General features: G+C 58.4%; 1 protein-coding gene across 8 annotated transcripts; it reads right to left on the minus strand.

The window, feature by feature from the left end:
• Nucleotides 1-140: 140 nt before the first annotated feature.
• Nucleotides 141-19002, minus strand: ATP13A2 (ATPase cation transporting 13A2). 8 transcript variants are annotated; one of them, XM_055704487.1, is made up of 30 exons: nucleotides 15919-15964; nucleotides 12283-13319; nucleotides 10569-10642; nucleotides 10145-10312; nucleotides 9749-9807; nucleotides 9526-9637; nucleotides 9320-9399; nucleotides 8746-8823; nucleotides 8412-8481; nucleotides 7844-7978; nucleotides 7528-7594; nucleotides 7299-7445; nucleotides 6982-7149; nucleotides 6782-6892; nucleotides 6623-6669; nucleotides 6314-6502; nucleotides 6028-6234; nucleotides 5752-5865; nucleotides 5446-5602; nucleotides 5025-5145; nucleotides 4665-4789; nucleotides 3901-4058; nucleotides 3345-3449; nucleotides 2485-2564; nucleotides 2116-2268; nucleotides 1890-1986; nucleotides 1534-1757; nucleotides 1149-1300; nucleotides 893-1065; nucleotides 141-717 (listed from the first exon to the last, which is right to left on the minus strand). In XM_055704487.1, the coding sequence occupies exons 2-30, from the start codon at nucleotides 12383-12385 to the stop codon at nucleotides 547-549; spliced, it is 3645 nt and encodes a 1214-aa protein (XP_055560462.1). In that variant the 5' UTR covers nucleotides 12386-13319; nucleotides 15919-15964; the 3' UTR covers nucleotides 141-546. The 8 variants fall into 8 exon arrangements, with proteins under 8 accessions (XP_055560462.1, XP_055560461.1, XP_027665205.2 ...); XM_055704486.1 differs by having other exon boundaries at nucleotides 12283-13674; nucleotides 15919-15962; XM_027809404.2 differs by lacking the exons at nucleotides 12283-13319; nucleotides 15919-15964 and adding an exon at nucleotides 18203-19002.
• Between the last annotated feature and the right edge of the window lie 75 nt (nucleotides 19003-19077).

Raw genomic sequence — 19077 nt, forward strand, 5'->3', positions numbered from 1 at the left:
ACCCCAAACAGAGAGGGTGCCCATGGCTGGTCCCCAGGTGCTGGGGACTGAGCAGCATCCTTGGCAAGTCAGGGACAGGGCAGTTTGTAAACAGTCCCTACACATCTAGGGTGGTCACAGGGGGAGGCGGGGGGGGGGGGTTTTCACAGTGAGGAGGGATGCGAGGCTGGGACGGGTGCCCTCGCCAGGAGAAGATCAGGGACCCTCTTCTCGGGGGTTCTGACCAGCCAGGAGAAGAAAAAGGAGGCAGTACCCCCCTGCAAAACTGTACCGGTGCCCAGCACGGGGAAACGGGTCCAAGGGCAGCAGCAGGAGGAAGAGCTGAGCTGGATCATTTCTCCTTTTCCTCTTCACCTTCTCCCCCCCTCCCCCGTTTCCTTCTCCGCCATCTCCTCCTCTCAGCCACGGCTGCAGGACCAGCACGTGGGGATTCACAGCTGCGATGCTGAGGGTCTCCCCGCGGGAAACTGCCCCTCCATTTCCCAGGAGCAATAAATAAACAACAGTGTCCAGGGGCCGGCAGGCAGGGCGACAGCCCGACGCGTGCTATCTCACAGCAATGGACATCTTGGGTGTAGCAAAGAGGGGTTCGTTAAGGGGTGGCCAGGATGGCTGCTGCTGGCTCAGCTCCTTCTCCAGCCTCTTGAAAAGCTTCTTGGACACCTTCTTTCGGCGCAGTTTGCGGAGGCAGCTGAGCAAGCCGTGGTCCAGGGCGGTCTGCAGCAAAGATAGGGAGGGGAGAACGGGTTTTGAGGAGGTTGAGGACCACAAGGAGAAGGCAAAGGTGATGCCAAGGTGAGCCCTGCTCCCTCCGCGCCCACAGCTCCTGGAAAAGGGGTTGCCGGGGCAGAGCCACAAGGACAACACGCATCCCTCGCATGCCCACCCTTACCTCCAGCACGAAGGCGGCGAAGAAGTTGAGGGCAGCAACCCCCAGCAGCAGCAGCTTGAAATTCAAGTCATCGATGCCCTGCAGCTTCAGCAGGGTTTTGGGGAAGCCCAGCGGGTAGAGGGTCAACCATATCATGAGGCCAAAAAGGAGGATGAGGACTACCAAGAACAGCACTGAGGGCGAGAAGGAAGAGGGTTGAGGAGGAGGATGCGAGTTTGATGGCTCTCTTCATCCCCGTGGCCAGCATCATCCTCACCGTTGGTGTAGAGCGGCTCCCGAAACGGGTACCCCTTGGACATGGCGACGGCCAGGATGAGGTACTGGAAGCCCGTGACACAGAAGAGGACTGTGTTCTCGTAGTTGGGCAGGTTCTGGGGAGCCATCACCGTGCTGTTCAGCGGCACGTACCTGAGCCAGGCAGGGGAGAAGGCAGAGGGTCAGATGAAGCGAGAGGCAAGGAGAGGGTCTACACACCAGCCCCTTGCTCTCCACGAGTGCACGGGCACCGTTCGCTGCAAGGTGGCTGGATGCATCCCTGATGCCAGCTGGTGTTGGTCAAAACCAAGGACAAGCACTGGGGCTCCGTCGCGATCCTCCGCGCCATGCCCCTCACTAAACTCACACGAAGCCGGGTTCCTCACCAGCTCTGTGAGACAGTGATGAAGTAGCTGAGGACCTGCACGGTGATGAGCAGAGCCGTTTGAAGGAGCAAGCTGCCCAGCACGAGGACGCTGATCAACGTCCCTTGGGGACGCTCCACTCCCAGCTCCTGGGCAGGACCGGTGCGACCCATCAGCACTGCCACGGTGGTGGTGATGATCAGGTCAAAGAAGAGGAACTGGAAATCGCTCAGGTTGGTGTTGATCTGCAGAGGAGAAACCACCAGCGCTCAGTGCAGGGGCTAGGAAAGGGACAGATTAAAATCCAGCCGCGACAAGGGGACCCAAAGGCATCCCTCCCTCAGCACCCCGGGCGTTTGGGACACGGTGGGACTCACCGTGTAGAGCAGCAGGACGGACACGAACTGCACCAGGCTGTACAGGGCCATGTACTTAAAGACGCCGAAGGAGGTGACCAGCGAGCACCTGCCCTCCCTGCAGAGAGCATGAGACTCACTCAGCCATGACACCCCCTCCACCAGTTGTCCCAAAGAAGGGACAGAGGCACTGACGAGCCCCCCGGGGTGTCCGTCCCCCCACCCCCAAGAGGCTCCCAGCGCTCACCGTATGACGGTGGGCACGCACTCGATGTTTGCCACGCGGGAGGTGAACGGCGAGGCCACCGACGCCTCCGCCTCCGACAGCGAGATGCCCACGTCGGCCGCCTTCAGTGCCCCGCAGTCATTGGCCCCGTCCCCGCACATCCCCACGCAGTAGCTGCAGCGAGAAGGGGTCCCATATTTCACCACGGGATGAGGGGGGAAAAAGCCCGGGGTCTTCAGTGTCGCACCCCCGGGTTTAGGATCACCCCGCAGCTGGGAGAGGGCAGGATGCAATCCCGCAGCTCTGGCACACAAGAGAAGCCTCCGGGTGGAGGGTGAACCCCCTCTTGCCCCCCTCTGCCCTCCATCCCTGGGGGCTGCAGTCGCTTACTTGAGCTCCTGCAGGCTGCACACCAGCTGAGTCTTCTGGTCAGGCAACATGCGGGCGAACACGGTGGCTCGGATGAGGATCTGCAGAGGGAAGGCTCCTAATGATTCCCCACGTCAGGTTAACATCTTACAAGTCACAAGCACTTACACGAAGAGCAGCTGTACGCTTCATCACTAAAACCCGTTGGTAAAATACAACACGGTATTGTACAACAAGTACACAATCCCAACAAAAGGCTAGCATGTAGTAAAGCCTGAGCATCCTACTATGCAGTATGATGAATACATGACTTCAGAGACATCGGTTTAGTACTGTTATCTATTAATTTCTGAAAGCATTCACCAAAATTTTAAATGCAAAATTTTCATTCCGTATCTGGAATCAAACAAAAATTACCTGTGTTCTAACAACTTTTGCTCGTGGTTGACCAGTTCGGTAGATTACAAAGAACCCAAACAATTCTGTAACTTTCTGTAGAACTACGTAATACAAACATTGCGGATGTTCCTAGTACGATGTCTTTAGCCATCATTTACTGAAATGTAACTCAAACATCAATCTCTCAAAACTTATAACTGACTAGCTGCTTTTTAGTCTATATCCGAATCCAACTTCATCACTAAACCCCTTTTAATACAAAGATGCAGAAGTACATTAGGTAATTAAGCACGGCAGCACCCCGCATCTCCGTGCACCCAGGAGGAGCTGGGTTATTTTAAGCTTTGCCAGCTCAGCAGGGCAGAGGGCACCTTGCACCAACGAAAAACCCCTCTCAGGGCATTTTATTTTGGAGCTCCGAGGCTGCAAGATGAAACCCTGGTGAGGTCAACCCTGCCAGGGGCTTCCCTGCCGCCACTCACCTTCGGCAGCAGGTCGGCGAAGTGCTCGCAAAGCACGGCGAAGGATTTGCCGTTCAGGGCGAAGTGGCAGGGCTGGGGGGAGCAGCCGTCCTGCTGCTGCGGACCCTGCCAAGGAAAACGCCGGTGTTTCCTGCAGCGGGGCTTTGGCTCACGCTCAGGTCCCTGCTCAGTCCCTGGACCGGCGTCCTCAACCCAGGCGGGGCAGGAGGTGAAGCGCTGGCCCTTCAACCTCAGTTTCAAGCATATAAATGATGGTGTTTGGGATAAAAGGCTTGTGTGGCCAAGCCCTTCGTGCCAAACCTGGAGCAGAACTTGAGCAACACGGTGCTGGGCTGCATCCAACGAGGGTGTTTGGAGCATCAGCTCCAGCCTGATGTGCTCCCGGGGAGGAAGAGGAGCAAGTGATCTTTCCCTACAGCAGGCAGTTAATAAGGGGCAGAATCACACCCATAGCTGCCTCCAAGGGCAACGATGCCGGGAAAAATAGAGAGTCCTGCAAGGTGACCGGCAGCTTGGGGCTCTACAATCCCCCCAGAAACGCTGCCCTGGGACTCACTGGCTGCTCCTCGCCCTGGGAGTGCTCGGCGAGGATGAACTTGAGCGCGGCAGGTCTGTCGTGGCTGGGTGGGGAGGCGTTGACAAAGACCACCCGCTCTTTCGGCTCCACCATGCGGCAGCTCTTGGCCACGTTCATGGCCGTCAGCATGTTGTCTCCTGGCAGAAAGAGGCGGTGGGGCTGGGGTCTCACACGGCTGCAAGCCAAGAGCAGCTCAAACCTGCTGCATCCCCCCCCTCCCAGCCACCACAGCCACATTGGGGGTCTGTTTCCTTCCCTGTGTTTTGGGGGACAGCTCCAAAATCTCATTTCTTCCCTCCTCCAAAGAAAGGCAGCAGCTTCAAACCCCGGCAGCGCTGCTTCCCTTGCTGCAGAACACCCGAAGGTGGCTCCTACGTCCCCCCCGTTAGCTGGGCAGCTCAGGGTGCTCACAAGGTTTGACATTTCTATCAGCAGCGGTGAAACCATGAGCGGTTTTGCTGTTTAAGTTGCCCACCTCGGGTCTGTGGGTTCACGCTGCATCCATGAAAAAGCAGCCTGCACCCTTGCACACCCCGCCTGCCGTGAGCCTGCTGGCAGGGCAATGCAAACAAGGAGCAGGGATGCACACATCCAGGCTCCAGGAGTCCTTGCCGTGCCTCCCGGCTGCTTCAGGCCACCGATTTCTGGCGGAGAAACCCTTCACCCCTTGCAGAACGTCAAGGGTTGTCCGTGTCCCATCCCTTCCCCAAGCTCAGCATCCCTGTTCCCCTCCGCAGGGTCACCTGTCACCATGACGGGGCGGACGCTGGCATTCCTCAGGAGGTGAATCACAGGCGCAGACTCCGGCTTGAGGACGTTTTTCATGACGAGGAACCCCAGGAAGGTCAGGCTGCTCTCCACCGAGTCCCTGGTGGGATACAACGAGCCGGTCAACACCATCTTCAACGCAAGGCAGAGAGAAACAATTGGTGTAAACGGCTACAGATCCATCAGGGGGTAGCCAGGAATTGCTTTAGTGGGGGTGAGGGTTTAATCCCTCGCAGGCTGCTAGGATGGGGCAAGGCTGCAGGGCAGCAAAACATCCCATGAAACCCTTGGAACAAGCAAGGTCTCAACGGAGAAAAGAAGTTGTTGGCACCAACCTGGGGAGCTGCAGGGCCTCCTCAAAGGTGGTCACCGCGCTCAGGGTTTTGCAAGCCAGACCCAAGACCCGGAAACCATCCGTGGTGTAGTGCCGCAGCATCTGGGAGAAATCCACGGGCACTGCCAGCCACCAGGGGAAAAGCGAGGTCAAAATAATTCCTGAACGAACCTTGGATGCTCAAGATCCCCAAGGGCTTTGGATTCTCACCCAGGTTCCAACCCCCTTCCCCGCCTTCGATTTTCCTCCCCACAGGCGGCTGGAGCTGATCCAAAGCCCTGTGCCTCTGGGAACTGCCCAGCAGCATCACCGAGGACAATTCCCCGTGGGGTGAGCCGCAGGGATGCAGACGGATGATGGAGCAGCCGGACCAGCTGCTTCCCAGCAAACCACTGTCCCCCAGCACTTCCCCCAGTGCATACCAGTTTCCTTCCTGCAGAGGCTGGCCACCATCTCCGGTGCCCCCTTGGTGTAGAGGTGGGCTGAGGCTTCGCCGGGCAGCTTCACCAGGACGCTCATCCTCTGCAGGGAAGAGGAGAAGGGGAAACGCCGGAGGATCCCCACGGGTGACTGGTGCTTCTGTGGAGGAGAGGGAGCGGGTGTCGGGGCCAGGCAGGAGCCTTCCTGGGAGGTGCAACCTCTGCAGGGGCTGTGAAGCACAGCAGCGCTTTGGGGGTGCAGACCCAGCGACCTGGGCAACTTGAGCCACTCTGCTCTGCAGGACCTACCATGTCTCGTGGCTGTTCTTCCTCGGGCGGAGGCTTCATCACAGCCAAGACCTTCATCCCAAACTGCTGGAAGGCAGGCAGCTCACCTTCCCCCTCCTCCATCATCTCCAGGCGCTGGAACCAAGGAGACGTCGAGATGGCAAAGCCCTGCCACGCAAGCCCCCAAGCCCCATCCCCCCCCCCCGGGTGGTTTCAAACACCCCCTCTCCTGCCAGAACAAGGTGTGTCCCACCTCCCTTTTTACAGATAAGCAACTTTGCCCACCGCTTGTCTTACCCAGCCGGTGGACTCCACCATCTTGAGGTCCACAGGGTCCCCAATGGGCTGCGCCCGCAGCAGCGAGACTGTGTGGCAGGTGGCCAGGGAGTAGAGCAAGGGGCCGGCGGGCAGGCAGCGGGGCTCGTGGACGATGGGCATGAAGTGGTTGCTCTCCAGCGGGACCACCCCCCAGACATCCAGGCCTTCCTCGGTCAGAGTTCCTGTCTGCGGGGAGAGCACGGTGGGTCCCAGCCAGCCCCCCTGAGCTGGACACCGTGGTCCCACGGCGCTGCCCGAGACTCACCTTGTCGAAGCAGACCAGGCGGATCTTCCCGCAGAGGTTGATACGGGGAGGGCTGATGCAGAAGATGCCCTGCTTCTTCAGCCTGTTCTGGGCATAGATGGTGCCCACCGTCATCGCAGCCGGGAGAGCCGGGGGCACGATGACGGTGATGAGGTCAAGAGCACGGATAATGATTTGCCCCACGGGGACCTGGCAGGCGAGGAGGAAGAGGGTGAGCATCCTGACAGCCCCCACTCATCCCCACCCGCATCGGCTGACGGTCCCAGCGTCAGCCTGCGCTCAAGGATTCACCAGCTCCAACAACCCTACCTGGTTTTTAACCAAGATGAGGATGCTGTACAGTGTGCCGATAAAAGCTGTGCGGGAGGGAGAAGCGGCTGGGTTACAAAGCAAAGCAGCTGCAGGGTGGGCTCAACCGTTTAAGAGGAGTTGGGCAGCCCCCGGCCGTGCCTCCATGCTCAGACATACCCAGGATGGAGAGGAACAGGACGAACTTCACAGCATCCTTGTAGAACTTGAAGCTCACAGGTTTGGGGTAGAGGATGGAGCTAATGAGATCCCCTTTGGCCGTGCAAAACCCTGAGGGAGAGGAACAGAAAGTAAGCACACGCAAAGGTGCCGCTCCAAAGGACGCAGCTTAATCCAGGCTTTTCCCCTCCATCCATTACCTGTGCGGGTCACCACGGCCAGCACTTCGCTGCCCACGTAGGACTTGGCTTGGATGACCTGCGTCCCGCAGAACAAGGTGTGCCGCCGGTGCTCCTCGGGGGAATAGACAGGGCTGGCTGCCCGGCTACCAGCTGGGAGAGGGGTCTTCATCACCGGCACGCTCTCCCCTGTGGTGAGGAACATCCCCGAGCCAGGTTTATCACCCTGAGGGGGTCAGGAGCCAACCAGCCTGGATGGGAAGGGGCTGCCGTAGGGCCACTGAGACACAAGGCTCGTCCTCTCCCCCCAAGCCCCCAGCAGAAGCTGGGGCTCTCACCCGTCAGCATGCTCTCGTTGACCATGCACTCGCCCGTCAGCAGCGCGGCATCGCAAGGGACCAGCATCCCGTCCGTGGGGAGGCTGATGCAGTCACCCGGCACCAGCTCCGCCGAGCTCACCACCATCTCCTCTGGAAAAGTCACGGCTGTGCTCAGACACATCGTCCCGGCACCATCCCGAGCAGCTTTACACCAGGAACCCTGGCTCATCGTGGGCATCGCACTCACCTCCGCTGGGACGGCGGACTCGGACACCCACTGACATCTTGGCCATATTTTGCAGCGTGACGCTTTGCTGCAAGGGAGGGAGCAGTTAGCAGCCACCCAAGGGTAGCTCAAAAAGCACGGCGAAGCACCATAGAACAGGTCTCGAAGGCTCAGGACTGAGATGAAGGACAAGGAGACCTGCCCCACTGCTGGGAGTACGGGATGTCCTCACCCAGCTGGGCTCAGAGTGAGTTCAACATCAGCACAGAGGTCAAACAGCATCAGGAAACGAGCTATTCCATTAGAGCTCCTTGTCCCAGGTAAGCCCACCACTCACCTTCCTCGTCTCGTAGAGGGACAGCCCTAAGGAGATGGTGGAGATGAGGAAGATGCAGGCGGCATAGTAGTAATAGGCGTCGCAGACCCACAGCACGATGCTGAACACTTGGAAGATGTAGAAGGGATTGAGCACCTGGAAGGGAACAAGGAGCGTGAGTAGGTCTGGGGCAGGGAGAGCTTTGTCCAGCCCATCACGAGACCTCCAGGCTCTTTGAGGAACAACTGCTTATGCAGAGGAGAAGCTGTTCCTTCCCTGGGGGGTGGGAATCAGCCAACTGACTTCTTACAAACCCCCCCATGCTCCCCGGCTTTGCTTGCGGTCAGTACTCCTGAGGATGCTCAGCCACCTGGGCATGCTCCTGCCTGAGCCAAGAGGTGGGATGGGTCCCTTCCACAGCTGTACCAGCTCTGCCTTCTCTGGTCGCTGCCCAAGCTGCCTCTCCTGAAGCCCTCTCCTCCCCACTGCAAAGGGCCCACAAAGCATGTGCAGTGAGGGACACGGAGCAGGGGAAGGATCTGCCCTGGGACAACTCGCCCTTTTGACGCACGGCCCCGTGGATACACACCTCCTCCACCAACAGCCTCGCGTAGGACTTGACCGGCACCTCGATGAGGTTTGGTCCATAGATCTTCCTTCTGCAAAGGGGAGAGAAAAGCAAAGGAGGAGCAAAGGCACGCTAGGGAAAAGCTGCGTTTCCAGCTCGAGGAACCCCCACGCTGCCCAGACCCCCTCGGGAGCCCCGTTATGTGGAGAAGCCAAGCCAGGACAACCCAGCCCACCTAGCTGTCCTCTATTTAGAGGTCTGAGTGCAAGAAAAAACCAGGCGTCGGGATTTTCTGGCCCCTAGAAAAGCCTCGTCTGTGTTCCCCAGGTGTCCCACAACGCTGGTAGATCCCTACCTGGTGTTGTGGTCTTGCTGGTCAAGCCCAGCTTGGGAGAGGTGGAGATCTGCGCAGGTCCAACCTTCATCCAAGAGGCTGGCAAGCACAAGGGGAAAGAAAGACAGAGGAACAGAGTCAACATCAGCAGGAGCCTGGCCCAGAGGAACAAACACCATGTCCAAGTCCTTGGAGACAAAAAACCACCACTTTGGGAGAGTATCTTGTTCCTCAGCCTCTGCTGCAGCTTGCAGGTGCCAAGGAGCGGGAACAAAAGGGGCACAGTTCGGAGAGCTGCAAGCGGCACAGCATGCTGAGGACCATCCAGCACGGGACAGCTGCCAAACCACTTTGCCCAGTTTCCTCTGCCTACAAAGACGGGCAACATCGACAACTGGGGGGCGGGGGAAAGGCAGCACAGCATCCCCAGCCCAACACCCCGGGGATGGGCTCCAAGGGAGAGCAGAGAGGAGCTCCAAGTGTGGTTATGTGACTTCCAGCCAGGTCAGGATGATTTCGAGGGGGTGCAGGGGCCAAGGAGAGCAGCAGAGAGATGCCCAGACGTCGGCTGGGGCAGGGGGGGGCAGAGGAATACCTGACTTTGCAGAATGCCTGCCGCCGTTCGATCCAGATGTAGCGCATGCCCTCGAAGAGATAGTACCGCAGGTGGTTGTTCTGAGTGGAGCAGGAAGGAAAAACCCAGGTGTGAGCGGGACACGAGGGCAGCCCACGCCAAGGGAGAGGATTGAGGGGGCGGAGGTGGGAAGGGTGGTGGGAGGTGGGAAGGGTCACGAGCGTTACCTCTTCCTTCTCATGGAGCCGGATGGTGTCCCGGCTCTCCTCCTCATCCGACATGCCGATGGCGATGCTGCTCCTCCGGTCCTCCAGCCTGGCCCCAGGGTGATGCTCCAGGCTGCTCGGGGTGGAAAACCCGAGGCTCTGTCCCTCGCCCATCCACCCCCTCCCTGGCAGCCACACGCAGATGTGATGCCGGCATCGCCGCGGGGCCGTGAGCCCGGCTCACCTGCCCTCGCCCAGAGCCTCCGTGCGCACGCGGGTGGTGAAGCACTGTCCGAATCGGTCCTGCGACACAGGCACGGGTCTGAGCAGCGGGGAACGGGAAGCTCCCCTCGTGCCCGCCCCCAGCTCCGCAGGCAGGCAGGGAGTCCCCCAGCCACCCGTCCCCACAATAAAGTGACACGGAAGCTGGGCTGGCTGCTAGGGAAGGGGAAAGTGCGAAATTATTGTGGGAATAATAACTATCCCTGCAGTAACTTGGCTCTGGGGTAGCTCATTACTGGATGAAAGGAGGTATCAGACACAGCGAGGGGGACAAGCAGCAAAGAATGTGCCCAGGGCCCTCCCGGGAAGCTGGTGGCAGAGCCCAAGCCCAGACCCTTGGATGTCTCCACGGCCTTACCCTGATGATGACCCAGTCGGCCTGGCCGAGGGCGCAGGGCTTGCACTTCGCCTGCACCTCCAGGCTCGGCTTCCAGTGGAAGAGGAGCAGGAGCAGCCCGGCCGTCAGCACGGAGCAAGCGTGGCACAGGGCCACCCGCCATGTCTTGGTCTGGTAGCCTGTGACCTCCTGGAAGAAAGGAGATCACCTTTATGGAAATGCTTACTCATAAACCAAACTGAAATTAAGATCAGCAAGCATCGACATCCTGAACTGATGAAAGCTCTCAGCCTCCCGGCCTGATTTAACACCAGGCAGGTGACAAGCAAGTAGATCTGGGGTTGGAAAACCACCACCTCGTGCCGGTGGCACGGACAATAGATGGGTTTCGTGCCAAGCCAGTGGCGGCATGCCCTCCTCCCCGCGGCGAAGCCCTCAGACCTACCATGCGGGACTTATCGACGTCTCGCTGCAGCGTCCCGTAGCCCGGCCGCTGGCTCCCCAGCAGCCTGCTGCTGTCTGCAAAGGGAAAAAACAGGAGAAAAAAAATAAAAGGGGAGCTGATCCGAGGGGTTATTCAGGAGATGCCACAGTGACAGGCTCCCAGCTGCAGCGATGATATCCCTGGATAAGTCCCAGGAGGTGGCCAGGCTCAGTGTCCCCCCCCTGCCATCCACCCTGGCTCCCAGCAATGCGGCTCGGGGCCACCTCGGCCACGCAGGGGGATGCTGCGGGCACGGGGCACCCCGGCACTGCCCCGTCACCCTCCCGCGGCACGTGACGGTCACGCGAACCATGGCAAAGGAACCCGGGCAGAAAAGCTGGCAGAAAAGCACAGCGGCTTAGCAGCCGGGGGAAGGGAGCAGGGCTGGTGCAGAGCCAGGTCAAATGCAGGGAGAGCTCTCCCAGCCACTTTTCATGCTTGTTTGCTCCTTGTGTCTCCCCCTGCACCGAGGACGGGGCCACAAAATTTGCATTTGCCAGTTTTAACCATGTCCCAGCACCTCCAGTTCCTGCCGGTCTCCACTGCACCCCGACACCCAGCCTGGGAGACGCTGGGGATTGCTGAAAGCATCGCCGTAATCGTCCCAGGTGCGATTTTAATTGCCCCCCTCCGTGCCATGAAGTTGAACCCGCTTATCCCCTAAATTCACGACGGATTATAAACTGCGGTGTCCCAACTCTGGGATTTTAAAGCAGCAGCGGGGGAGACAACACGTGGCACAAACACCAACCCAGGAGCCAGTTCCCACCCTGGAGCCGGTAAATAATTTCCTGGCTGGGCTGGGCGCAGGTTTCCAGGAGAGCACCCAGACCGGCTTAACGATTTCCACGCCGGGTGGGAGCCCGCGCAGCCATCCCCTGCTGGAAAAGCCACCCCAGCTGGATTCCTGCCGCTCCCCAGTCCGACCCCAAAGCTCATCTGCAGGTGACAAAAGCAATTAATTAAAACCATCCCCTGGTTTTGATGACAACCAGGGCTGTGGTCTCCACCTCGCCAAGTGACCCAGGGAGTAGCCAGCTCCCCAAACGCAACCGGTGCCGCTCCAAGTGATAAGTTTTGGGTTGAGGAGGGGGGGAGGGAACAAGCCCAGGGGACGGTTTATACCAGGAAGCAAAATGAAAAAAGCTTGCCAAGGGCCTGCGAGGGAGGGAGACGTCAGATCGCCCCACTGCTGGCGTCAAACCCTGCGAAAAGCGTCGATTCCCAGTTAACCGAAGCCGGGAGCAGGAGGGCGAGGAGCAGCGTGTGCCGCCCTTCACAAGGGCAGAACAAAGGAGAGGGCCAGGGGGTGCCTCGCACAAAAGCTTTTCCCCAGCGCCGTCCGCAGGGTTTGCGGGAGGGGGAAAAATGGGGAAACAACCCAAAACCAAGGCAGTTTGCTTCCTGCACCTCCCCGAACCAGGCTGGGGTCGCCAGAAGCACAGCCCACCTCCCCGCCTGAACTCTGCTCTCGGCAACAAGAAAACCCGTGCGACTTTCTCGCTTCTCCAAGCGGCAAATCTTTCAGAGGAGCGCACGAGCACGGCCGCCACCGGCTCTGTCCTGCAGAGCTGCGGCTCTTGCCCAAGCCCATCCCTGTCCCTGCAGGTTTTCTCACCCTCCCGGCTGCTCCCCAAAACACGGCGAGCGAGAAGAGGCTCTCGCCTTGACTCACCGCGCCTTACCCCACCGGTTGTGCAAGCAGAGCCATCCCCGGTCGGGACAGGATCGGTCCAGCCGTCATCACCTGCCTGCCGGTGGACGTGTCCGGAAAGCATCCAGCACCGCGGAGGGGAGGGCACAGCACCGTGAAGCTGCACGACCAGTTTGAATCGTGGCGCAGCGGCCGCACCTCGTGGGCAAACACCGGCCGTCCCTCCTCTGGCCCCTGGAGTAGGGGGGCTTTACCCCAAGAGCTCAAAAGCCCTGGGGAGAGATTTGCTTCTCCCTCTGCGGCTGCTGCGGGGGGAAACCAGCCAGGAGCGGCTGCGGACTCGGGGAGGGGTCAGCGATGCACCAGCCAAGCTTCCATAGGGAAAAGGGGAGCCGCAATTCACCACTGACACCCAGGTTGCTTGGAGTCCCGGCAGCTGCCTGGCTCCCAGACCAGCTCGTGCTCCGTCTTGCACCTTTCAGTGAACCAGCACGTGTCCCTGATGCCAAGGTTTGGGGAAAAAGCGGGGAGAAAGGTGTTCAGGATGCCCTGACAGCTAGCACGTGTCCTAGCCAGGAAGCGTGGTACGCTGACACCAGAAAGTGGGGCTGGAAACCTTGAGCCCACACACCTCACAGCACTGAGCATCCCTGAGCGCAGCCCCTGCCCTGCCTGGGGACTGGGAATGCCAGTACCGGTCCTTGCCCACCCCCAGACACAGCCTGAGATGACAGCGGGTGCGTGCTGGTGCCAGAGACCTTCTCCACAAGCTCCCTTTGCAACCACAGCCCTTTTATAAGCAACCTTCTTGACAAAAACAAACCCCAAGAGGACTTTTAGATCTCTCTCCACTCTCATGGTCCCCACTGGATGCTCAGGGCTTCCCAAGCAGCATCCATCCATCCCTCATCCAGCGATCCATTGATCCATCCACCCCCCCACGTGTATGGGCTAGAGGTTGCACACCAGAACATCCACCCAGGGAGGTCACTGCTCCAGCCAGCAAGGTCTAGTGTTGTCTGGCCGGTGGGATGGGGTAGGCAAGATCAGTCTGGGCCCTTGGAGATGGAAACGTGGAAAATCAGGATGAGGCAGAAGGAAGAAAGGAAGGATGACGAAAGGAAAATGGTGTTTGGGTCACGTAGGGCAAGAATTAAACTCATGAGGAGCTTTCAGGCTCTGGTTTGGGATGGGAGATGTCACAGCCAGTTGCAAGCCCAGACACAGTGAGGGATTGGGATGAGATGACGTTGGTTCTCCAGCCCTTTCCACCAAGCCAACATAAACTCATCGGCGCGATCCAGCCGGAGAGGAACCCGCCGCCCTGCCACCACGCAGCTGGAGCAAACAAACGTGTTTTACCAGACACGGCCGCATCCACCAGCCCAGCGCAGCCGGAAAAACGCCCCAAGGCTGGAAGAAACAAAAGGATGAGACGGGCTCGATAAAAATGGGAACGTGGGGGACGGGGATTCAGGGGGAATCACCCTCATGCATCAAACCCTTGCAACGGGTGAGAAAACGAAGTCCTTGCAGGCGAGGTGCCTTCCCAGCAGCCCTGTCCATCTCCAGCTGGTTTTGGGTTGGATTTTAGGGAAAGGCTGCCCACGAGGAAGCCGGCAGCACTGCCAGCACTTGCTTTGCCACGTGCTGACGACACCGGCTGAGGCAATGGCCGACAAACCCTTCTCTCCCCCACCCCGGGCAGGCATCGCCCTGACCTCTCCTGCACCCTGTTCTGCAAGACCTCAGCGTACGCCAAAACCACCTGCCAAGCTAGAGGTAAGCGCCCGGCGGCTTCAGGGAGCATCCTCGCCAGGGCAAGCACCGGTGAGGGGGGAAAAAGAAGGTTGTTTATATCAAAACCCCATAATTTCCCCAAATCTTGGTTAAATAAAGGGTTCCTACCCCCCTTAGGGAGAGAGGGGCTGTGCTCCTCGCAGCCCATCATCTGTTTTGGTGCAATAAGGCAGGATTAGAGCATCTCCCACCTCGCAGGGGGAGGGGGCAGGGACAGACAACCGGCAGCGTTGAACCTGAGCACCCTTAAATCAAGCAGGGCAGGGAAAAAAAGGGGTGAGGTTTAACCCCGAGCGCTGCTGTGCTGCAAAAGACGGGCAGAGCGGCAGGGACCACGGCCATGGCACAGCATGGCAAGTCCCACGGAGCCAAGCCTGGCCACCCCAAGAGCCCCCTGAGCCGGGCTGGCCATGGCGGGGGCACACACCTCCCTTTCCTCCCGTAAAGCGCTTCCTCTTGCACCCGGTGCCACCTTCAACAAACTCCTCCGTGCCGGCCGGGGGAAAACCTGAAAGGCAACGGGCAAAGTACGCAGGCGCTGCGCTGCTCCCGCGTGCCCTGGAAGGGGAAACGGGGCCGACAAGGAGCTCGGATGCTTTCTGCAGCACCATAGCAAATTTCTCAGCCTCTTCTGAATCCCTGGATGCCTTTTTCCCTCCACCAGCCTCAACCTTGCAAAGGGTCTTCCAGCTGCAAGGCCAACCCGTGGTCAGCAGTGATGGCAGTTCAGTGCCCGTTCACCTGACATCGCGTAACATCCTTTATCGATCCTAGAAAACCCCGGGATTGCTCCACTCATGGGGTCAGAAGGGCAGCATGGTCCTTCACAACCTTAAAATCCAGCCCCGGCTCTGCAGCATTGACTGAAGGTGCCGCCAAGGGATGCTCTGCTCCAGCTGTGGACCCCGAGGGGCTTGGAGCCCCCCTGAACGCCAGGTCAGAGCAACTGGCCGGCGGGGAAGCAGCCCCCAGTGGGCTGCAGGGATTCAGCCGCAGGGTCTGACAAGTCTCGGAGCATCCGAAAGAGACGCCTGGGTTTCGTTTCCCCAAGTTTTGCAGAGATTAATCAGCGCACGCCTTAGCGCAGGGTCCCAGGCGGCGGCAGGGCTGAGAGCTCGGGGGTGCACAGCACGAGGGCTCAGCACCCACCGAAGGCTGCACCATCCCACACTGGCAAAACCACCGACCCTGTCAGCCACGGCCTTGCAGAGCATTTTCCAGACCCCAAGGTGGGCAGGGGCTCCCACGGGACAGCACTGTGCTCCCCCCTCTGCTCTGTCACCCCCTCAAGCTGTCATGGCAGGGAGGGGGCAGCGCCCTGCTTTGCGCTGTGCCCAGCTGCTCCTTGTGGAAACCCTGCTGGAGGGGAAAGCAAAATAAAGCAAAGCAAAAAAAAAAAAAAAACCACTAAAGCAAAGCAAAAAAAAAACCTAAAGCAAAGCAAAAAAAAAACCTAAAGCAAAGCAAAAAAAAAACCTAAAGCAAAGCAAAAAAAAAACCTAAAGCAAAGCAAAAAAAAAACCTAAAGCAAAGCAAAAAAAAAACCTAAAGCAAAGCAAAAAAAAAAAAAAAAAGAGAGAGAGAGAAAGAAGCGAAGCTGCGCCCCCCCCCACATGCAAGCCCCCCTTCCTGCACAGCCCGGGGCACAGGGCCGGCTGGGGGGGGCGTCTGCAGCCCCCCGGGGCCACGCCGCAGGCAGCCGCGCGCCCCCCGCAATGCAGCCCCCGGGGCCAGGCAAAGGCGGCGGCGGGGCCCAGCGCGAAGGGCGGGGGTCGCTCGGTGCGGGGCGGGGGGGCGCGCACACCAGACAACCCCTCCCCCCCCAGCCCCCCCCCCGGCACGCGCGGGCCCCCTGACCTGAGCTCATGGCGGGCGGCCCGGGGGCCGCAGCCCCGCGCGCACCCAGCTCCGCGGCGCGCGGCGGAAGGGCGGCGCGTGGCGCCTGCTGGGACTTGTAGTCCTTCCCCCCCCCCCCCCCCCCCCCCAAAAAAAAAAAAAGGCAAAAAAGCAAAAAAAGCAAGGAAACACCCCGGGTGCTGCCCACCCACTCCACCCACCTCCCAGCCCGGCAGACCCCCGTGGCAGGGCACTGCACCGGGGGCTGCCCCACGAGGGGGTCTGCACTCCCCACCCCCCTCCCCCCCCCCCCAAAAAAAAACAAACCAAAAAAACCCAACAAAACAACACTTGGGTTCCGCCCCGAAAGGGCTTTGCACCCCCACATCCTGCAAGGGGATGCACCAGGCTTTGCACCCTCACAGCTTCCAAAAAAACCAGACGGGGCTCTGTCCCCGGAAAAGGCCTTTGCACCCCTAAATTTTACAAGGAAATGCACCAGGCTCTGCCCCCAAAAGGGCCTTGCATCCCCACGTTTTGCAAGGAAACACACCAGGCTCTGCCCCCAGAAAGGGTTTTGCACCCCCACATCTTACAAGGAAATGCACCAGGCTTTGCACCCCCATATCATTCAAAAAATGCCTGGGTTCTGTCCCCCAAAAGGGCGTTGCACCCCCACATCTTGCAAGGAAATGCACAGGGCTCCGCCCCCAAAAGGGCTTTGTACCCCCACATCTTACAGGGAAATGCACCAGGCTTTGCATCCCCACAGCTTCCAAAAAAACAGATGGGGCTCTGCCCCCAAAAAGGGCTTTGCACCCCCACATTTTTGCAAGGAAATGCTCCAGGCTCTGCCTCCAAAAAGGGCTTTGCACCCCCACATCTTGCAAGAAAAGCCCCCCCAAATTTTGCAAGGAAATGCACCAGGCTCTGCCCCGAAAAGGGCTTTGCACCCTTACATTCTGCAAGGAAACACACTAGGCTCCACCCCCAGAAAGGTATCTGCACCCCCATATTTTGCAGGAAATGCACAGGGCTCCGCCCCCAAAAGGGCTTTGCACCCCTACATTTTGCAAGAAAACGCACCAGGCTTTCCACCCCCATAGCTTCCAAAAAAGAGATGGGGCTCTGCCCCCAAAAAGGGCTTTGCACCCCCACGTTTTTGCAAGAAAAAGCACAGGGCTCTGCCCCCAAAAGGGCTTTTTACCCTCACATTTTGCAAGGAAACGCACAAAGCTCTGCCCCCAAAAGGGCTTTGCACCCCCACATTTTGCAAGAAAATGCACCAGGCTTTCCACCCCCACAGCTTCCAAAAAAGAGATGGGGCTCTGCCTTCAAAAAAGGCTTTGCACCCCCCCATTTTGCAAGGAAATGCACTGGGCTCTGCCCACAAAAGGGCTCTGCAGCCCTCCTTTCTCCCCCCTTGGATGCCCACCACTCCACACGCAGAAGGCCAGGGAGCTTGCACAGCTCCCACTGCAGCAGGGCTCCCTCCCGGAAAGCTGCTGCGAGGGGATTTTGAAGCCAACAGCCAGGTGCAGACCCCCCTAACACCCCTCGTGCAAACCCCTCGGGCCAAAACCTGGCTTTTCATGGCTCCGAGTGCTGCAAACCCACTGCCCGAAACAGCCAAGGCCGGCGAGAAGGGCTGCTCCTGCCCACCACGCTCCGCTGCAGTGGCCAAAAAGCACCTGCTCTCCCCCCTGTACCCACCCTGGCATATGGGAGTTTCAGTTTCCTTTGCAGGAAAGGAGATAACGCCAGTGTTTTCTTTGGATGTGACTCGGGTACAGCCTGTGCTACCTCCTGACAGCAAAGGTGAAGGAGATTTTGCTAATTAGAAGAGAAAAACCTCAGCCGCTGCAGCGAGTTGAAGCAGCAAGGGGCTGCCTTTACTCCCTCCGCATTTCCAGCTGACCCTATTCCCAGCAAGAACGCCTAGCTTTTAAATAAAAAAGGCAACCACCAGTTCCACTTGTCCAAAAAACCCAACATTAACCAAAATAAGCATAGTGGGAGGGGAGCAGGGGGCTCACAAAGCTCTTTTTGAGCTGTTGATGGGAACTCCTTGGATTTAAGCAGGGAGATGAGATGACCAAGTGCAGAGATGCAACAGATCCCGAAATACCAGTGCAACGGGACTGACAACACAGCCCTGCTGTCTAACATCAACAGAGGGGTCTCCTCTATCACAGGACCGGCACACACCCATCCTTAACCACAGCTCACTCGAGACACAGAAAATAGGGGCAATCCAGTGACATGGAAGAGCAGCCACGTGGATTTTAAGTGTGAAGTCTCTGACCTACGGAAGTCTGTCTTGCATCAGCTCGCAGTAACGAAGACATGAGCTCCAAAAAAAAGCAGCATGTAAACACCGACATCAGCTTGGCTTCTTGACACAGCCACAAGGTTCCCTTGCTGCAGGAGAGAGAAATGTATGGAAAAACCAGGGTCAGTTTTGGGGTAAGCCTTTCCAGATTTATGCCACCTCAATCTTCATTTCCCACCCGCTGGCAGCATCCTGGTTTACCACACTGTGTCTCAGAAGTGGCATCATGACATTTCTAAAATTTTTTACTACAGCTAGACAAAACCTCCCTATTAAACAGCAAAAGAGAAAGCTCTTCCTTTTTCCTCCAGCTCCCAAAGCGTGCGAACAGTTGCTTCCAGCAACAACCTACCACAGCCTACTACAAACATCACAAGTTTGAGAATGTGGAGCTAAAACCCACCTGTACCAGAGCAAAGAGAAAGATTCAACCTTGAGCAAATAGGATCTCATCTACTACAGGACTGGGAACAAAAATAAGCACCCCAGCAGGGTGGTGGCAAGACCCACTTCCCTAGCGGCATCGCCACTGGTATTTTCCCACATGCCTGCACCCTGCAAGCTCCAGGTCTTCACGGGATTTCACGACACGGTGAGATCCTTATAATATTCCCCTTTCCCAGCTGCTTCCATTCTTTTCTTGCTCATTGCCAAAGGGCTTATTACTTGCAGGTCTCTTCCCACACATGCATTTGCTTTCAAGACACGGGATTAAGGTCACTACAGAAATTCCATCACCGTTTGTCTCTGCTTGTGGGACCACTTTCAAATCCTCATCCCACAGCAGAACCTCAGAGGTGACTCCGGCTGCTCACACACACAAAACCACAAACCAGCGAGGTTTGGGA

This window comes from Falco cherrug, chromosome 3 (genome assembly GCF_023634085.1).
Source record: "Falco cherrug isolate bFalChe1 chromosome 3, bFalChe1.pri, whole genome shotgun sequence".
Classification (NCBI taxonomy): domain Eukaryota; kingdom Metazoa; phylum Chordata; class Aves; order Falconiformes; family Falconidae; genus Falco; species Falco cherrug.

Bases quoted from the DNA above. Each gene is read 5' to 3' on its own strand.
- ATP13A2 (XM_055704487.1), bottom strand. From the start codon at position 12,385: ATGCTTTCCGGACACGTCCACCGGCAGGCAGGTGATGACGGCTGGACC. The intron at 9,400-9,525 runs GTAACGCTCGTG...TGCTCCACTCAG, and splicing joins GGCTCCATGAGAAGGAAGAG to AACAACCACCTGCGGTACTA. The intron at 8,482-8,745 runs GTAGGGATCTAC...TCCCCTTTGCAG, and splicing joins CAGCAAGACCACAACACCAG to AAGGAAGATCTATGGACCAA.